The following is a 20794-nucleotide window of genomic DNA, read 5'->3' as shown; positions in this document are numbered from 1 at the left end:
GCTCCAAAAAAATATGCTTTTGGATTTATGGCAGAATTCCATTTAGTTGCTTTGATAAGAGGGTTTCGCTATTGTGCAGTCGACTCACTGTCATTGTTATTAGTCACGACTGTGAGCTGAAAGCTGCACAGTGCTGTTGTGTTTGTTATTTAGGGCATTAAAAACAGAAATTGTCATGACGGCAGCTCATTTCAAGCTAGACGTGACCCTGTGAAGAACAGAGGAGAAAAAAAAGTTAAAAACGTTAAATTATATTCAGCATCCATTTCAGATGAGTTCATGCAGTGCGCTGAAGCCACACATGCATCAGCTGATTGGCGACACCTGGTTCATTCATGCTGCACAATCAGTGGCTTACTCACAGCTGCGTGGCCACCAGCTGACTAGTAGCATCCAAACATATTCATACAGTAAAAATATGACACCTCTCTCTTAGCTGATAAGCTCACGCCACCACTCCAACCTTTGTTTTATGTGCTTTATTCAAGCCTAAACAACTGAATAGGTCGAGCAAAAATTAAATATATTGTTGGGCCATGGGCCAAAACCCAAACACCTATTATATTATATTATACTGTATTGTGTGTTAAGATGCAAAATATTAGGATGCCAAGTTCCATTACATGACTATCACTTTGCCTGCCATGCTCTGATGATGAAAAATACATGTTAATTAGGGATTCTAGATATTTAACGAGCATTTTTTACTTCACAAAAAAAGCAATTTTTCAAAATATTTTCTTTGTTTAAGCTGGAAACATCCCGAAGGCCAAATTATTCCCCACCTTGGACAGCCGTGGTTTAGGCACTGAAACTAATTGGTTAGATTTGGGAAAAGATTTTGAGTTTGGGTTTAAAGAAGTTTGTTATTGTTTTATTTTGTGGTTATATCATGGTCATGTGTCATGTTTCACTTTCCACTTCCTCCCTTTGTCTGTTTTCCCGCCCTTTTTCTGTGTACACATCTGTGTCATAAGTTAATCATCCCCTGTGTATTTAAACCAGTGTTTTCCCCTCACTCTCCCTTGGTTTGACTGCTTTGCTCCTGTGTTTCCTGGTCCTAGCTTCTCATCATGTTTTCTTGCATTTGCTTCCAGATGCCTTCCAGATTATTTCAGGTTTAACGCTGTTTTGCTTTTTGACCTTGGATTACTCCTGTTTTGTCGTCTGCCTTTTGCTACTCGTATTTTGGATTTGAGGACTTTTCCATCCCCTTTTGTGTGACACTGACATTTTTGGTTTTACACGGGACGCCGTCAGCTGTCTGGATCAAAGCCCTGCGCTTGTTTGACCCATCCATCCATCCCATCTTCCTCCCTATGTATTTTTTGTTGCTCTTTATACTTTGTCACCTGACTTCCTCCTCTGCTGCAGTAATAATTAATACAGCCTCTAGAGGTCACAATTTAACATGTAAACATGGTTCATAATAAGCTGTTTGCATAGTTGATCTACAACTGGTTCGAAGCAGGACTAGTTCTTCAGCAAAATCCTTATTACACTCATTAGACTCTCAAATCTAATTGTCTAACTAATTGCTCTAAAAGGTCAGTTCCTTCACATAAACATTGAAATGGGCTAAAATTGCATGCGTCAGATGCATGTAGAAGCAAATTGCCTGTAAAATCACTGTTATATTCTGCACTTCACTGACCAGCTGGACAGCTTCGAAAATAAAAACTCATTGTTGACCTTTACAAGCCTTCGCTGTGAAAAGCCAATCTTGCTGGTGAAGTGGAGGGTCAAAGTGGAGTTCGGCTTCGAAAATTACAACCTGCAGAGCTTTTAAGCAACACGTCAATGTCGTGCACACGGACAGAAAGTTACGCAGCTGCTCAGTAGAAAGCCCTTACCGCCACGTAACATGCGACTGATGGAAGAGCTGTGTCGGGCTCTTCTCCTCCCATGCTGCCACTGTGATGGATCGCGGCCGTTCTCTGTGTGCAGAGTGATGGATTCTCCCCATTTCAATGAAATCCTCTTCCTGTTTGGGGAAGTGTTTTTATTCTGTGATAAATTAGTTTGTCTAGTGTTTGTGCATTAAGAGTGCAAGAGTGTATTTTTATATGATGTTTACTGCTTGCAGAGGATGTATGTATGAGTGAGTCAGCAAATGGTGCTGTTTCTTGTGTACAGGTGTTTGCCTCGAGTCTCTTCACTAGCTGCCCATTGCTGCATCTAAAATCTCATTATGCTGTCACATTTGATTTCTGCGCAGGATATTATCTGGACAGCGTCTGCTTGCAGGATAGCACAAAAAAGTGTGGGTTTATAACTGTATGCGTATGCATGGTTGCCTCCTGAACAATGAATAATGCCGAAACTGTCAGAAAGTCTGTGTTGGCTGTCAAACATACACAAGCACTTAGTAAGAGACATGCCAGCCTCGATTTTCTCTCCACTGTTCACTTCTCTTTGTTTTAGCTGTCAGTGCTTAAAGTCTTTACGTTAAATACAGTGACGAGACATTCAGAGGTCTCCAAGGTCTACAAGTTCTTCAAGAAACTTTTCATATACATTTCACTTCCTATTTCTATTCGAAAGCACATATAAAAATTGTTGAGTATTGCAAAGATAAGTCTCAAAATCTAAATAAATGCATTTACTCAAAGAAGCATAGGAAATCTGAGTCTCTGGACAGCCCAGTCATGAGAATATAATGTTGGCGGTTAACACGGTTCTGCAAACCTACAAACCACAATGCTGCCAAACAGGCGACTGCAGTTTTAGTCTTTGGGGACATTTACCGCTGTTTTTTAGCCAACCAAAACTAGGTGTGTATCACAGGAACACGCTGTTTTTTAAGGCGACCCACCTGGGTGTTTTTCGTAGGAACTCAGACCAACCTCAGCCAATTTTGTGGTGACCAAAACTGGTATTATTTTAACCAAACCACAATGTTTTCCTAATCCTAACCAAGTGATTTTTCTTGCACAATTGCAAAGTCGCAACATAAAGAAACATTAAGTCTGAGCTTATCTGTTGTTATGCAGAAACATAATTGGCTAACATTTATTCTGGCGGTTGGGCTGCTTTGGAAGCCTGAAGTCCCAAATTGATTGGAAAATACATTATTTACACCCTTGACATGCAGTTGAGGTTGGGCATCAACTTCAGCCAGCTATAGTGAAGATAATAACTTTTAAAAGGGGGTAAATAATGTCTTTCCAAATCCACTGGGCCGCCAGATACTTGTAATATGCCAGGGAAGCTGTATGGCGCCTTTTTGTGTATTTTCCGTGCCCAGCTACTTTACTTGTAATGCTGTTTTGCTGTGAAGCTCCAGAAATAGAAAAAATGTGTGGACTACGAAACTCCCCCCATCTGCTTGAAGGTGAGTAGATAATGACTAAACTTTCATTTTGGGGGGAACTTATCCTTGAAGTTTGCGTATCATCACTTAAACGAGCAGAAGTCTAATCAGCCAGAGTCATTGATTAAGACCTGCGTGGGTGTGCGGAGCCTTTAGAGGAACACTGGGGTATTTCGGGAATGTGCTGTCTTGGCTGGAGTGAGATAAGAGGATTAACATCAATTTCATCTTCTATGCGTTCGGCTGAGAGATGGTCCAGGATGTGTTTAGCCTTGCTGAGCACAAAGACTGGAAACATGGTGATGTAACATCATGATGAAAAGTGCTTCACTGTGTGGGTTAGTGATTTATTTGTCTTCATGTGTGTCTGTTTATTTTTCTATATGCTGCTTGATGTTTTTGCCTCTCCTCTCCTCCGGTGCCTTCCTGTTGTAAAGCATTTACTTTAGAGAGCTTTAAGTGGGTTAGCTGTCTGGGTTACATCTACAGTACAGCAGGGGAAATTTCCCACTGACTCGTTATGTTTCAATATGTCAATCTAACATTGTTTCACTGTCTAGACATTAATTTGTTCCTTATACCCCCCTCTGTACATGTCTTTTATTCTTTATGCCTTCTTTCTGTCTCTGAGTCAGATATTATTCTGCCTGTCTCAGAGGTCCAGGATGACAGCTTGGACAGCAGTGGAATAACAATAACTGCCAGACTTGTGTTCAGATTTCTTAATAGGAATACGCTGCCAAACATCCAGGAGGCATCTGAACCACATTTAATTTGAATTTGTGGTGGTGACAACGTTCTAATCGCTTTAAGTATTATTATATACGTTTGGCAAATAGATCTATAAACCTAAAACAGATTCGACACATCCATATGTGTGTAGCATTAAGCGGCAGAAATGGAACATAATGTTCACAATTATATGTTTTAATTATTTTACATCAGCAGAAACTCAAACTGAGCCGCTTGACTGCACCGAGTTGTGTCGTCAGGAAATGCTGCTCCAGAGTAAGGGCCAGCATTTCCTGACTTTGCCACGTCATAATAAAAGCTTATATATAACTAAATAATGGAGGAGTTTTATTGTGGAGAAATTAAAGGAAATGTAACGTGTGCACCGCAGAATTGGTGAAATTTTGTCTGCAGCTTTTTCCGATAGTGCTGCAGGAAGAAAGGGTGTTCAGAGCCGCTCCTTTGACCACTACACAACACAAGCACATTACCAGTTAAAGATACACGTTCAAGCATGTAGCCCTGTTGAAATGGAAATGCAAATCCCTGCTGCAATGGGCTGATGTGCCAAGTCTAACCGAGCAGAACCAGGCCGGCAGATGTAATGAACAACAGAACATGTGAGTGCAAGACAATGAACTGTTTTTGTTTTGTTTTTTTGTTTCTTTTAATATCTGTTGTCAATGTTACGCTGATGATGTCCAGCTTTATCTCTCATTAGCAATTGTTATAAGAAACACAATTCAAAGCTGGTTTCATATGATAGAGATTGTATTTAAGTGATCCAAACTTAATTGGGCCACATGCAGAAATTTGAAGTTTTTGAACTTCCCCCATTACAATCAGTGCAACGATTAAAATAAACAACATTTAAGCACATACTTTTAATCACTGGCATTTTCCTGAAGTGATTATTTCCTTGTTGTGTCTGTGTTGGAGATACCGCCCTGATTATCCTCTCCTGCAAGTATTCCAACACGTACTTTTCTCTCTCCCGCCCTGCAGATCAAGTGGCATTTATGTGGTAATAATGTCAAGCTTTTTGAAAGAAGAGAGAGGAAGGGGGCTGTCTGGATGTCTGCACAGGCCAGGGGGTTAATTTTTAGTAATGAGGCTGTCACTTCTCCATCCTATAACCAAAGGTCCAGGTAGAACACACACACACACATTTGTAAAAGCCTATCAGGCACCGATACTGAACATGCAAACAACAAGCTGCCTGGCTGGCTCGATCGACAGGCTTTACTTCCACATCACATACTGTGTGTGTGTGTGTGTGTGTGTGTGTGTGTGTGTGTGTGTGTGTGTGTGTGTGTGTGTGTGTGTGTGTGTGTGTGTGTGCGTGTGTGTGTGCGTGTGTGTGTGTGTTGTAGCCATGTTAGAGCAGGTGTTTCACACACATGGAACGGATTGAAATTAAATGTCAGGCAAATACCAGAGCATGAACTCTACCCCAGATCCGGTGTGTGTGTGTGTGTGTGTGTGTGTGTGTGTGTGTGTCTAGTTGTGTCTTAGTCTAGTTAAATGCGTCCATGTGAAGCATGAGCAAACAGCTCTATTTTAAAGACAATATAGCCTTTATAATTTTAGTTTTAGCAGGTTTGTTACGTAGTCATTTATTTTCATACACTGTATTAATTCTATATCTGTCGTGTTTTTGGATTTGGTTAGTTATTTCCTGTTTTATTTAGTAGTTATATCCTCTTGTTTCTTGTTGTCACTTTCTACTTCCTGCTCACCTGTGTTCCCAGTGTTGTTTCCCTCCTTTGTTCCCAGTGTTGTTTCCCTCCTGCACTCCTCCCCAGCCTGATTTCCCCCACATGTCTCAAATTGCCTTGTTAGCACTGCCCTGTTCCCTGTGTCTCCCATCCCCTTGTTAATTGAGTTTGTATTTATGCCTGGGTTGTTCCCTATGTTCCTGATTTGTTCTGGTTTTCTGGTTTGTCCTCAGTTCTTGTATTACCATGGTATTTTCCATTGCCAGTTTTAGACGCCTGCATTTTATTGTTTGTTTTTCATTTGTTTCATTAATGTTCGTAAGTCCTACACTACTGAAACACACTGAATTAACTCTTTAAGAAGGATGGCATTTTGAATTTACTGAAATAAAGGATCTACTTTTTAAAATTATTTTCTCAATAAAAAAAGTCCTTTTACAATCATTTGAAAGCTATCACCAAAAGAGATAACGTCATCATGAATAAAGCTGTCTATATGGGGTGACTTTGTAATGTTTGTTGAAAGGAGGAACCATTTTGCCTCCTTGATGGCACACTTAACATGCGAGAGCCGACTGCCAAAAAGCATTGCAGTCAGCAGAGTAAAATGAGAGCCAAAAGACAAAACGAACATCGATGCTCAAACGTGATAGAGGGATTTTGGCATCTTCAACGTCCATGAACACACCAACAGTTCCTGTACTCACAGCTGCCAATAAAAGACCTGTGATAAATACATTTGTTCACTGTGATGGATGATCTATTTCAAGCAAGTTCCAAGTCAGTGAAAGTTAATTTTCCCTTTGTGAAATGACTTGAATCCAAAGGCTGCCTCAAAGGTAGGAAATCAATCTGAGAGCCGATAAATATCTGCAATAAAATGTGAAGTGTATGCAATTTGGAGTTAATGGGCTAAAACATGCAAAACCACCGGTATTCGGCTTTAACACTTCTTACAGTCTTATTCAGCGCATGAGGCTGCACTAATCAATACTTTTTTATAATAATGATGGATCAAGGACTAGATGTGCAGTACTGTGACTGATGACGTTCAGAGTTACGAACCCACAGAGATTCAAAACTTTTCAGTCCCCTTCATCTCTACATAGAGTTTCTTTCAGATTATTGTTTCCACCCTAAACAACCCTGTTTCTGGACATTTTTGTGAACACGTTAGACATAGCAACTTTGTCATGTTGTACCATTGGCTAAAAATGGCTAAAAAATCTATTAATGCAGCTTCAACTGTGACTGTACAACAAAGATCCGGTACTTGTGTTACTGTTATAGTCACGTTTTTTTAGGGAACAGTGATACATGTCGTTTTGGGAGATGCTGACAACAAACCTATTCAAGCCCAGACGCCGAGATATGATGTGAGCAGTTAACATTTCTGCGAACCACAGCTATGCCCAAGGTTGACATTTGTACTAAAGGTGAAATATCACGTTCATATTATGTACTTATTAGCCACCTTTGACATCAGGGTGTGGAGGGGATGGTGGTGGTGTTATTACAAGCCAACAAGGCTGCCAAACGGCCGAGTCACAGTGCTGGATATCTTTTAAGGAGACCTGCAAACATTTCCAGCCATTTGTGTGGTGACCAAGACCATCTATTTTTCACAGGAAGTCAGACCGTCTACATCCGTGATCATGGCGACCAAAACAGGTCATTTAAGCCAAACCATGATGTAAGCATTTTTGAGTATTAACTCAAATGAATAGCAAAATTATGGAGAAATACTTAAGATTTAAAGACAAGTTTTCATGGGCTTTAAATTTCCAGCATCCTTTCAACCACCCTCCATCTCGTTCTTCTTCCCGTCTCTACATCAGATTCTTCTTCTCTCCCTCAGTCTGTCACCTCCTGACTCTCTCCTCTCGTCTCCTTTCGTTTACTCCTCTCTCAGCCTCTGTTTCTCGTCTCACTTGCTCGTCTTCCAGCCTGTCTCTGACCACAAGTTGACGACTGAGTCCTCCCCTCTTCGACTTGCACACACCCACACGAGAACACGCCAACTGACACACGCGCGTTATCAAAACACAACAGAGTTAACACACAAGCGCGCGCACACACTGCTCAGTAGGTTACTCTGTGTCAGCGACTGTTCTCTGCTGAGAGGCAGTGGGCGGCAGGATGATGTCGAGTTACTGTGGCGATTTTCTGTTGCCGCGGCGACGCTTTCACGACAACCAACCGTTGCACACGTGACAGACACACACACACACAACCACATACTTACTTGAGATGGGAGACAGGAACAGCAACATGCCGACATCACACACACACACACAGATCAGACATAGAGGCTCTTAACTTCACGTGTATCTACTCCCAGATATACACAGGCCATCATGCAGTCACCCTACTTTAATAAGGGCGTTCTGACCCTCTCGGGTTTAACTTGAGATGCAGGAGTCACCGTTTGACCTTTTGTTCATGCATGTCCCACAAGAGCTAGGAAGGAAGAGAGGCGTTGGACAAAAAAATGACACAACTTCACACATAATTATCTAAATCACAACACAAGTTATTAAACAAAGCTCTGTACGACGTACTCTTTAAAACATGTAGAGATGTCCAAATGTGAAGCTTACTGTGATTAAATTAGCTTTTGGCATTGGTTAGCACCATCCCCGCACAGCAGGACGCTCCTGTATTTAAATGCACCAGTCAGGTTGTTGTGGGGTCCGTATCCTGTGAAGTTTCCATCTTCTGACTGTGCCTGTGTTTCCTCTGGGCGCTCAGATTTACTCCCACAACTCAAAGAAATGAAGGTTAGGTTTATCGGCATCATCAAACTCCTGACTGGTCAAATACGGCAGCCTGGTCAGCATCCCTACGCTTGTGATGTTGTATTTCCCCCTGTCATGTCATTTCTGAGGGCACCCCTCAAACCACCGACCCTCAGGAGACCAACGCTGCGTTGTACCAGCGTAGCGGCATTTTGAACTAACTAAAGTCTGGAAAGGTTGTGTTTGCTGTTACCACCCACTGCTAAATTTAAATGGGTTTTAAAGCCCTAAGCTTGGAAATTATACCAGTCTGTCTTAACCTTGCATAATTTCTTTTCCACCTAATCACTTGTTTTTGAGTATATTATATGCAAAAAGTTAGATAAAGGAAATAAAGAGCTATAATTTAAAGTTTAATGCTTCTGTTACTCTTATGCAGGGGTATTTTATGGTCACAAAATTATTATTTTTTCCCAGGTACCCTGATATTTAATCAGAAAAACATGTGCTAAGTGTTCATTTTCAGTGATATTGTTGTTAAATTTGAACTTGGATCATGTTAGATGTATATTATACAGTTATAGGTCATCTGCAGGCTTATTTTTGCAGGTGAGTAAAAATACATAAATAACTCAGTGTGTTCAAACTCTTACCAAGCTTCTGAGTGTTTTTCGTGGGTAAAGTCAGACTGTAACCTTTCAAAGAGCCCAAAACCACGCCTGTGCGCCAAATAGTTCAACAACAGCTTTGAATTTACTTTGGGCTGGACTGGGATAGTTGTTTCAGGATAATTTTACAAATATTTCCAGGAATGATAACAGGCATCAGTAGAGCGACTTACAGTAGACTAAACAGGATGTGATGAATGCCCGAATGACAGTTTCCAGGTTCTTGAGAGACACAAAAGACCGGATGTTAGAGATTGTGCATAATGGGGTAAAACAGAGAAACTGCTGAGTGTAGTGTCAGGGCCTATAATAATGACGACAAGGGCCTCGTTACCAGGTGTCACTCAGTGGCTAAGTTGCATTGTAGGTAATGATGTTTTCCTGGAAAGCCGTGACAATATTGAGCCGAACTGCAAAAAAAGATGCTGCAAACTTCAGGGACAAAGAGATTCCAGTGAAAGCCATTTGCAATAAATGGACAATTAGCTGCAGGAGCAGTTTCCAAGATCAATGTTGAAAAGTAGAGACGGACGATTAAAAAGAAAACAGACAGTATAAAGAAAAAAGAGAAAAATACAGACGGTACAAAGTAAACTGCCTGAGTGTTGTGCAAAACTCTTGCGACGTCACATGCGCCGCTGCTCCGTTGTGTATATGAATGACGTGTCCAGCTTTTCATTAGTGCGTGTGATCATCATCATTTCACCGAATAATAAAGTCACACTCGTCCGATAGCCGGTGGGAGAAAAGAAAAAAAAAGAGAGAGGGAAGGAGAGAATAAAAGAAGCGAGAGAGAGTAATAACACCAATCAGGCAGCATTAGCAGAGCAAGGACCAGTAATTGGAGCTGTGAAGTGTGACTCATCGACAGTCAGCAAGACCTCAAACACACACACACACACATAAAAACCATCAACCACTTGTACCACTCTGCCTCTTTCTACACATAACTGCCAGCACGATTATCCCTTCTCTAAGTAACTCACACACCTTCCTCTCCATGCACCGCTTTTATCACTCTTTCATTATTAATTTGACGCACAGACACACAATATATGTGCACATGCCTCGACATACAGACATGCATGCGCTCTCCGTCTCTTTCTCACTCATTTTTGCCAACGCACCCACACAGAAATCCACACACACACACACACACACACATACACACACACACACACACACACACACTCCTTCCCAGGTTAACATTCACACTGCGCTGCCACATAAGAGCTCCTTCCTGTGCCGCTCGCCCACCTGCTGAATTGCGCACCATTAATACTGAGAGAGAAAGCATCTTTTCAACCTTTCTGAGTGAGAAACACGAAAAGTGCCACGTCTCCTGCGAATGTCACTCAAAATGTCCTGCTTCCCAGCATGCATTTCTGTTCACGCACACAGGAGATGTGGTCCTGTGCAGGTGGTGGACAGGTTGATGTGCTTCTGACAGGATGTTTTGACAGGAGTGTGATTTAACTCTTACATTTACAGTATATACATCCATGTAGTTATATGTATAATTTGACTTTTTCTAATCATTTTGATACTAAACTACATTTAGTGCCAGGAAAGGCTTAATACTGTCTGAAATTATATATATTTTTAATAATTATTATCATGGTTTGGGGCTTTTAGTTGTTATTTCCTGTTTTATTTTGTAGGTTTTATCCTCATGTGTCATGTTTCGCTTTACACTTCCTGTCTTTGTACATTTCCAACCATTTTTGATTGTCTTTATTTCTTCACCTGTCACTGATAAGTCTTTCCTCCCATGTCTAATTTCCCTCTCTCTTTTTTAATTTGTCTGTTTTGTTCCTCCTGTCAGTCGGTGAGTTTCCTAATCCTGAGATTTTCCCAGTTTTCGTACTTCTTCCCATGTTTCTTGCTTGCTCCTAGTTTTCCTTGGTTGCTTTTTGGATTACTCATTATTTTTCCTGGATTAACCCTGTTTGGATTATTGTTTGTCGGACTCATTTCACCTGGAATTTACTCCAGTAAGTTTATTAAAGTTAGCTTTTGCTAACATACTCCCTGCTGTCTCATGTTCTGGATCAGGGTCCTTTTTGCTGAAAACCTAACTACTACTTCTTAATTTCTTCTATTTTTTCATGCACCTCATGTTTTACCATAAACAGCATTCTGAGTGGAAGGCAAAGGAAGAAATTCATTGTGCAGGAAAGCTTGATTTTAACTGTGACAATAAATGCTTTGATCGTGACCTGTTGGCTGTTGCTATCATGCTTCTGATGTGTACTTGTCAAGGGGAAACATGGCTCTACAAGCACATCTGTTGTAACTTTGATTCCTGTTATCACCTCCACCAAGGAGACTGTTTGTCTGTTTGCTGGTTGGTTTGTCAGCAGGATTACACAAAAACTACTGAACGGATTTCCACGAAACTTGGATGGAGGATGGGTCTCAATCCAGAATAGATCCCCATGGGTTTTTTTCTTTTACGTTATTGTTAATTTCTCAGGAATAATGCATGGAGCTTGTTGAAAAAGTATTGAGGTAGCTGATATCTATGAGTGAGTACAATGAAGGTTATTGTTTAGCTGTTACGTATCTGGTAAACTTAAATTATGGTAAAGCAGTTACGGGTGGTTTAAAACCTAGAGTGATGCAGGACTATCAAGTTTGATATTGGATTAGGCTTGATTGAATTAAAGTAGACTGTTGGGCGGAGGTATGCGCTCTACTGAGTGCCATTCTTGTTAGTATTTTGGTATTGAGTAAATATACAGACATAGGTGACACACATTTTGAATACTTGGCTTATTAGACAACTAAACACTTGTAAACATGTAACTGACTGACTAACGTGTCACAGTTTTAATGTTTGGCTGATGCCACTTTTTTTTGTACTATATAGCCTTTATTTATTTAAACAAAGCATGAGGTACACAGCAACAAAAAAAGAAGATTCAGAAAATCAATAGAGGCTTAACACTGCAGGCAAATCAATAAAACTTTTATTAAGCTTTCATCGAGTAATCAGTTTTTTAACACCGCAAAAAGCCTTCCTGTTTCTGAGGTTAGCTGAATGTTTATCTTCAAATAACGACTGACATTTTGTGCTTGCTGCTGCCCGCTCATGGCTGTCGTGTACTTGTTGCACTGTTGAGATTCTGATCGAGGCTCTCATCCGGTCGCGTCTCCACAATACTCAATTTCAAACGTTCATCTCTCCGCTCGCTCTCCTCCGCCTCCTCTCGTCCTCCTCTCATTTCAGTCTTGACCTGTTTGTCATCTTTTCCCGAGTCCACTCGGAGTTCTCCATCACTTTCTTCTGTCACATTTCTCACCCCTGTCTTATTTTTACATTCAGTCCTCAGCGTTCCCAGATTCTCACCAGCCATGATAAAGTAGTTCTCCAGCTCTGCTACAGGTCCCTTATCAGAGAACAAGTGGTCCAGGTATGCCTGGGCGTACTGATCTGAGGTGATCAGGTCCAGGTTAACGGAGGAGGACTCAGGTGCAGTGGTGGCATCAGGCCCTGAGAGTCTTCTCCCTGTTAAGATCCGCTTGGTTCAGTTAAATGCAAATTGACTGAGAAAAGCAGTTTTCTTGATTAATTCAAAGACGTACCTGTCTCTGTCTCAATGGTGGATAGAGGGACGGTCACACTCTTTCCTGTCTCTCTGTCGGTCACAGTTAGTCCGGTCATGGATCCCTCATCTGGCGCCTCGCCGGCGGGGTCACATGATGCCAGAAGACTCCCTCGACATTTCAAGACACATACTGTATTAGACTTATAACGCCTATAATGAAAAAATAGATCGGAGGGAGACAGGAAGGCAGGAAGAATTGGGAAAGAACAGAAAATCTCAGCATTCATCATCATTTTATCACTTTTTTTCCAAAACTGACTCATTAAGTTGTCCATGTGTTATTAAGAAACACTTATCTTCCTTCGGATGAAGTGCTTTTAAAATGCATATTTAATAATACAGAAACCTGGATTGATGATTGCAATTTTACAGGGGCTGTCCGGTGGTCACTAGGTTTAAACGTCCACTAAAGGGGCTCTATGTAGTTTTGGAGAAGAAATTCAAACTCAGAATTTGAATATTTACAATATTGATGAGGTTATGTGCTGTCTTTTAAGTTCAGTTTGTTTATTCAGCCATAAAAACGAAGATAGTTTTGTTTTCTTTCTCTTTTCTTTCTTTCTTTCTTTCTTTCTTCCCACAAAATACATAGTGCCCCTTTGAGAAAACTTTGGCTTTAATGTTTTCTCCTGCTGTTGACTGCGCCGCGATCGCAGCTATCACCTGTCACACCGAATACTCTTAGTCTAAATGTAAGCTGAAGTTTAGGGCCAGACTTTCCTGACAGTCGTGATAGCTTTTTAGTGTTTTTGCTGTCAGATCTGGAGCAGGTTGGAAAGCTTGTCTCACAGCAGACAGCCTGGCCCTGTGTGGCTGTGGTTTTCCACTGTCAGTGTGCTTTATTAGGCTCCTGCTTCCGCTGAAGTGCAATGTGTTGGCTGTCTGACAACCTCGTCCCAAAAAAAATCTTCATTGTTTGTAGTTGGACTGTGTGCTGTGCAGTGCACTTCCTGCAGTAGGTTGTCCACCCACGGGATCCAGCTGCACCAAAACATCATCAGGAAAAAGTAGACTCCGAGGCCCTGGGACTGGCTCGTGCAACTCTATTTGTTGCAGGAGTCAACTCCGAGCATTTTTCAACCCCAGTCACTGCAATATGCAACCCGAAAAACCCTGGAGCCAAAGAGTTGACTCTTCCACCTTTTCTCACAAACAAGCAGTGGTGGAGGAAGTATTCAAATCAAAGAAGCAATACCACACTGTTAAAATACTCTATTAAGTACTGCAATCAAAATTTTACTTCAAGGCGCCATGTGCAAGAATTCTGGTCGAAAAACATTCAAGACTAAATTAAGATTATCAACAGGATGTGCAGGAATAACAGTTTTGACGTTATGACCTCTGTGTACTGTGTTTAGCATGCTAAGCAGTTAGCTCTGGCCCATCCAGGTTCGAAGCTTCTGTGCTAGCAGTGTAAACACCAACACTTCCCCTGTACTCCGAGCTCAAAGCCCAGACCGCTAGCTGCACAGCTAACTGAGCTAAGTAGCTAACAGCAGCCACAGTTGGCAGTACTTAGCGGTTAGTCTGGTGTTGTTCTGCTCTGTATTTCTTGTAAGTGTGAACTCAACTTGTGGCCAATTCTTACATATTGCACCTTTAAGTAAAAGTATGATGAGCAACAAGATGTTCTTAAAGTATAAAAGCCAAAGTTATCATTAGGCAGAGTGAACAGTACTTCGCTGTTGTGTTACCTGTAGGCAGGTATGATCTGTGCGAGGTCCTCCTTGTATTGCTGCAGTGCTGCCCTGGCAGAAAAGGGCTCAGCCTTTCCCTCGAGAGCAGCCAGGTGAACCAACATCTGGGCGTTAAATGCTGCTCCGCTGGCCCAGTGCCTCAGAGACCTGGAGGCCCAGACAGTGTAAGAACCAAAACAAACTCTTAACGACTGCATCCCACTTTGTCATGCTCTTCTCTCGTCCATGCAACCATTGTGAGTTTTAATTTGCTGTATTCTCTCACCTGGAGTCACAGTCTCCCCCGAGCAGACATGTTTTCAGCTGAGTGAGGGTGAGGCTGACCTGGGCCTCAAGTCTGATGGAGTCCTGGATCAGCCTGCTTTTGTCGGTAAGGTTGATCCTGAAGCGCTTCAGGTACTCCTCCATCAACTCCTGGAGCTCCAAGACTCTCTGCTGGAGGTAGAAATTCATGCATACAGACTTTTCTGTGTCCTTACATATATACATCCTATTTTAATAATTAAGCAAGCACTTTTATTGCTTTGACAAACTTCTTCTTCATTATTTTCTACTTACCTGGCTTGATGAAGATCCCGCTGACCTCCCTTTCACACCTGATGACTGTCTTGATGATGTATAGGCCATATCCACCACCATACTAACCACTAATCCCACCAGGCCGGCCAGTCGGGGCTCATCTGAGAAGGTCGACAATCGGCCAATTAGATCCCTCAGGTAGGTGGGCGCCTTCTTCCCGATGTCGCCCTGCAGCTGTGAGAGTGAGGAGAGATAAATGCTAACACATTCTCACCATCTGTCTCAATCAAATAAAAATGCTTGAATAGATTTGTCTCCATTCTTTGTGAGAACAACTGTGAGGAGCATTTTGTCATCATCATATTGCTCCTTGCTGGCCGCTGTATTGATTTGTAACCTCTTTAAAATCCCCAGCAGGACCACATTTCTAACACTGAGTGGTGCTTCATTTTGCACAGCCGCTCTTCCTCAACTGTCTCAGGGTAAAAACATTGTTCTTTTCCCCTCATGTTCATCTTCTTCTCCACTGAATTTAGAAGGTAAATCAATAAGCAGTCTATTTGAGAGGGAACATATCACCTCTCCAAGTGTTTTGCTTGTATGCAGCATCAGCATCACTCACATATACTGTTACACTTTCTTTTAAAGGAGATCTACGATGCTTTTTCACTTGTTTCCTTTCCTTCAGTGTTTTAAACAGGTTCTTGTGCCTGTAAAAGGTCTTGAAAGTTAAAAAGTCCACACAAACAGGAGCTCCTCTCTCCCACAGAAAACACTGCTCCTGAAACGCCTCATCAGCAGTCTCGCCTTTAATTCTGTGACTTCTGTGACATCACTATGTCACACATTTGCATAATTTATGCCTAGCAGGTGCCTGGCACGTAAGAATTACTGCAATTTAGTGGAGCTGCTCTGTTGTTGTTATTAGTTATGGGTCAGACGTGCTAAAACAGTGTTTCAGTATGCTGTACAACTCAGCCATTTATAATTTTTTTTCCACAAAATGGCAGCTACCAAGACTGTCAATCACTGATGTTTACATAAAAATGTTTTCAATATGTAAACTGAAGCATGTCAAACTATTCCAGAAGTAACCCAAAATAAAATTAAAACTGCAAGCAGTGATGAACGGGCCCTCGCCCCCCCACGTATGTTGGGCTTTGGCGCCGTTGGAGGCCGCGCGCCCAGCGCTATAGATATGACACAGTATTGATGCAGAGACGTATTCAGGGTGAGCTTCTCTACATGTGTGAGCAGTTTGATGCAGATGGGCAAGTGTATGTTGAAGTTATAAGGACTTCCTGCGTGATGGCGAAGGATCACAATTGACCGCACCAGCACGCCCATCAGGTGTAACACAGGCTGTTGAAGGTCTGAGGATGCTACTGAGTGAATGTGAAGTCTGTGGTGTTAGATCTGTAGGACGACTTAGTGAAAGTATGAGACTTAGAAATTGGGATCGCACAGAATGGGAAAAGCCATAAGGGGGTCATCGAAATTAATCACACCGCCACGCCCACCAGGAATAACGTAGGCAAAAGCCTAGCACAACTTTTCATCATCAAGGTATGAGGATGCTACTGAGCGAATGTGAAGTCTGTGGTGTAAAATCTGTAGGAGGAGTTAGTTAATTAAAGAAAAACAAATAACTAAAATCCTTACAAAAACAATAGGGTCCTTGCAGGTTCCCTGCTTGGGCCCTAATTATGAACCTAAACATGAGCCTAATATCTCCTTTAACTCTCATTAACCTGTTGCAGTTGCTCCTGGAGGCCGGCCCGGGAGTCAAAGCTCCCGCCGTGATTGGCAAGGAGGAGAGGGTGGACGACCCGGAGGTCGGGCACGGCGCCGCCTTCCAACATGGCGTCGTAGAGGAAGGAACCAATTGCATCCTTCACTTGAGAGAGCTCCTCCTCTGATGAGAACAGCTGGCCCATAATGATACTCGTGTAAACCAGTCAATACTCCTAAATGATGGCAGCGCCTGAGGAAGAGAGAACTGACTAAACTGCAGGTAACACAGCACAAAAACAAACCTTCAGCACTGAATAACTGGTGCCAATAGTGAACAACATACTGAGTGTAAGTGCAGCCTTTATACTTTCTTTTTACATGATTATAAACATAATTTAATACACTATGACCTTAAGGGCTTTAATACAAGTGTGTCTAGATTCCAAACAGCTCCTGACACATGTAAAATATATATATTTAACTCATCATACCAGCAGCATGTAACATTTTCCAAATTTCTCCAAAATGGCACCCTAACCTTTCACACTAACATCCCAGCAGCCTTTCAGTCGCATCTAATCTCTCTGTCACTGCGGCCAGTTGTGTTTTGGTCAGCCGGCCTCTCCCCTCTTCCTCCTTCCTCCCTCCGCCTGCTGCAGTGAAGAGATTAACCAAGACAACACAGCAGCAGAAAGTAGCTCAGCCGTAAAGCTACACCTCCCCCTAGCTGCACCAAGCAGGAAATGCATCTGCTGTAAACTGTGGGGAGAGTTTGTCATGTCTTCGAGGCCAAGGACACGCGCCTGTCAGGGTTTTGTCCAAGTAATTTCCATCTGACAGGGGTTTTGTTGCCGTCTTGCACTCTCTCTTACAAAGTGCCGTCTTTAAGTGGATGCATGATAGTGAAATTAAAGTAATCCTCCCTGTGCTGGGGGACTCCCTGGAAGAAGCCAGAGGTCCTTGGGAATCAAAGTAATAGCTACAAACTCTTTACGGCTGTGTTAAACATTGAGGAAATAGGCCAAGGGCGTTCAGCTTTTTATTTAGCTAAATGGAACAGTGGCCTTGGCGGTGGTGCGATGTTGTCTTTTTTTTTCCTTGGTAAAATATGGGGCAAGGGGATTTGGGATTTTATGTCGTTGAGAGAAGTTCTTTGTTAACTGGGACAAGGGCTCGGCTCTGTCTCTGTGCAGCTGAGTGAGACGCCCCACACCGTGTTGTGGGCTGCAGCTCAGGTTAGAGTGGATATGTAAATGTAACTTGTTTTTTAAATTAGTTTAAGTTATCAAAAATGATTTTAAACTGTGTCTGCAGCACATCAGTTGTATTCTCTGTATACTGGAACTACTGTATGTTAAACTGCATCGTCCCTGTTGAATAAAATTCAAATAAATTAATAAATAAATGCGTTTCCTTTCCTCGAACACCAAGGATATACATCAGTAATTGCAGACACAAAACAAAACCGTGTGCAAGCAAGGCGTTCTGCTTCTTAAAACAAGGAGACCGTCCTTTTTTATTATTGGAACGCAGAGGAAGAGTTATGGGGCCCACATGGCTTACACCTGGGCCGATACGGGGCCCATCTGGGCTGCTCCATTTGGGGCCCAGGCAATCTTGAGCTCAGATTTCATGGTGGCTCCACTCGTTCTGACTGCCTACATGGGTTGATGATGTGATGCCAGCTAGGTCTAATGTCATGCTCTTATGACCCACAGCAGGTATATATATTGTTTGTTGGGTTACCTTATTTTACAATAACACCCTAACTACAATTGCACATTTAACTTACTAAACTACTAAAAGGGTGTTCAAAGGTACGCTGAAATGTAAAATATATTGCTTCAGTGAAGAGATAGAAGTTGTGTAGTTCATGCTTTATTTAATCAAGATCATAAGTGAGTTTCAGGGGGAATAAGTAGAACTGATCTTGCATATTTGAAACTGAAGCAAGCAAGGTTTTATGCAGATGTTGCTCTAAAGACCACAGTCTGTTTGTCAGTAAACACAGCTCGACAGCCAACTTGTTTCACCGCCGAAGAATACGAAAAAGCTTCAGGACTTGCACGACAGACATAAACCCGGCGAGGTGACGGCACAGAAACACTCAGCGAACTTCAGTGGATTCATTCAGCCGTGTTTGCACACAAACACAACGATTTTTCTGAGCAGCCAGGCCACATCCGCCTCTCCCTCCAGTCTGCTCTCCGTCCTCCTGCTCTTCCTTATTTCTCCTGTTACTGTTGATTTTAATGGCTGCAGTCAGTTTGATGCTGTGTTCACCAGCTGAGCTCTGCCGCCAGGAGTGTGTGTGTGTGTGTGTGTTAGTGTGTGTCTCTCCATGGATGTTTGGCCCTGTTGACACACTTCACACTCCTCTGAGAGCAGTAAATATTTAAATGTGCTTACGTCACACACACACACACACACACACACACACACACACACACATCAGCACTCAGAAACGGGCATGGACGCACACATGTACACACGGAAAATTCAGCGCCCCCTCTCTCTCTCTCTCTTTCTCTCTGGAGCATTCTCACTCTGTCTCTTTGTAAAGGTCTCATTTCCATCTGGGAGTGAAGTGGAGATGAAAGGAAAGTACGCAGAGAGGAGGGCAGGAAAGAGGTGATGAGGAAAGAGAGGGAAGAGGAGGAAGAGAAGGGAGAAGGGAAGCAAAAGAAAAGGATTAAAAGACAAAGTAAAGGTGATAGAAGCTGATGAGAAGAGAAGAATAACAGATGGACTCCTACCTTACACACACACACACACACACACACACACACACACTGTCTGGCCTTTTAAATGACAGCCCTCTTGAAACCTCACTGAATATTAATCATCACACAGAGAATGTGTAATTTCGCGTGATAATGTCACTTGAAACTCAAGTTTAATTTTCCTGTTAGAAAATAGATGATTCAGGGAGTGAACCTCTGACATTTACATCTCTTTGGTGTGTGTGTGTGTGTGTGTGTGTGTGTGTGTGTGTGTGTGTGTGTGTGTCTGTGTGTCTGTGTGTGTGTGTGTGTGTCCAGAGCAGCAACTACAGGGAAGTTACAGCAGGTGTGTGTCCTTACGTCCATGTCAGAAACCTTTTTGCCACTGAGGATTGGACTTGTTGTGATGAATTTAGGGATCAGTGGTATTAACATCAATTGTGCGTTGACATCACCAAACTTTATTAATTGCCCTTAAAGGTTAGGGTTAGATAGTTAATGTTTTCAAACTACAATCTCCTGAAAGTAAGAATCAGTGTGTTTTGGCTGTTGACAGAAGGAGGTCTCTACAATACACAGTATAGATTATTATTTTAATTTCACAGTACATAACTGGCTAATTATTGTAATAAATTCATAGTAGCATACTGTAATTATTTTACAATAATATACATGAAAATGAAAATTGTGTTTCTACAGTAACCAGACATAATTTTAATATGAAAATACAGTATTTTGATCTAAAATTACAATATGATAGAGTCATAAGTATCTGAAATCATTGTAAACTCACAACAATTTCTTCTTTCATTCTACAAATGGACTTTTTGCTAACACTTCATAATACAGCCTGTGATTTAAAGTGTAATATCTTAAAATTCCTCCTGAATTTATGGCGTAATTTCATCCCATTAATCAGTACATATAAAATACTGAGGTATGCAGGTACAGCAGGACAAGGGAGTAACAATAAGTAATAAGTAAATCATTATACTGTAAACACTGGGTACCTACAGGGTATTTCAGAGGAACGGAAAAGTGAATTATAATGGAAGTTTGCTTCGTTACCTCCAGGATACAGAGTTAAACTGTTGACAATGTGTAATTACATCAATTGTTACGTGCTGCCAAAACATGCTCATTAGCCTGCTGCCTGTGTGTATCATTATCTATGCAGACCTAAATCTGCACTTTTATCCTGCAATGTCTGAAACTTTACCAACACGGTTTGTCCCTTTCCAAACTCATCAGCCGTCAGCTCTCCAAAAACCAAGGCTGCACTAATTAGTCCATCACGGTGAAGTTGTCAAACAAAGCTGCTGTTGTCTCTGCCCCCTCCAT

The 20794-nt window shown here is 41.9% G+C and overlaps 1 protein-coding gene across 3 annotated transcripts; it reads right to left on the bottom strand.

Annotated features, from left to right (window-relative positions):
• Nucleotides 1-12119: 12119 nt before the first annotated feature.
• On the bottom strand, nt 12120-17371 carry LOC311270176 (uncharacterized protein). Of its 3 annotated transcripts, none has more exons than XM_084374919.1 (7): nt 17269-17371; nt 16748-16980; nt 15036-15230; nt 14743-14912; nt 14475-14624; nt 12758-12930; nt 12120-12680 (listed from the first exon to the last, which is right to left on the bottom strand). In XM_084374919.1, the coding sequence occupies exons 2-7, from the start codon at nt 16931-16933 to the stop codon at nt 12262-12264; spliced, it is 1293 nt and encodes a 430-aa protein (XP_084231045.1). In that variant the 5' UTR covers nt 16934-16980; nt 17269-17371; the 3' UTR covers nt 12120-12261. The 3 variants fall into 3 exon arrangements, with proteins under 3 accessions (XP_084231045.1, XP_084231044.1, XP_084231046.1); XM_084374918.1 differs by having other exon boundaries at nt 17222-17355; XM_084374920.1 differs by having other exon boundaries at nt 14743-14909; nt 17222-17355.
• Between the last annotated feature and the right edge of the window lie 3423 nt (nt 17372-20794).

The sequence above is a fragment of the Pagrus pagrus genome (genome assembly GCF_965226575.1).
Source record: "Pagrus pagrus genome assembly, chromosome: 15".
Classification (NCBI taxonomy): Eukaryota; Metazoa; Chordata; class Actinopteri; order Spariformes; family Sparidae; genus Pagrus; species Pagrus pagrus.
Note: the sequence above shows the minus strand (reverse complement) of the source record. Positions and strands in the feature narration are given on the sequence as shown.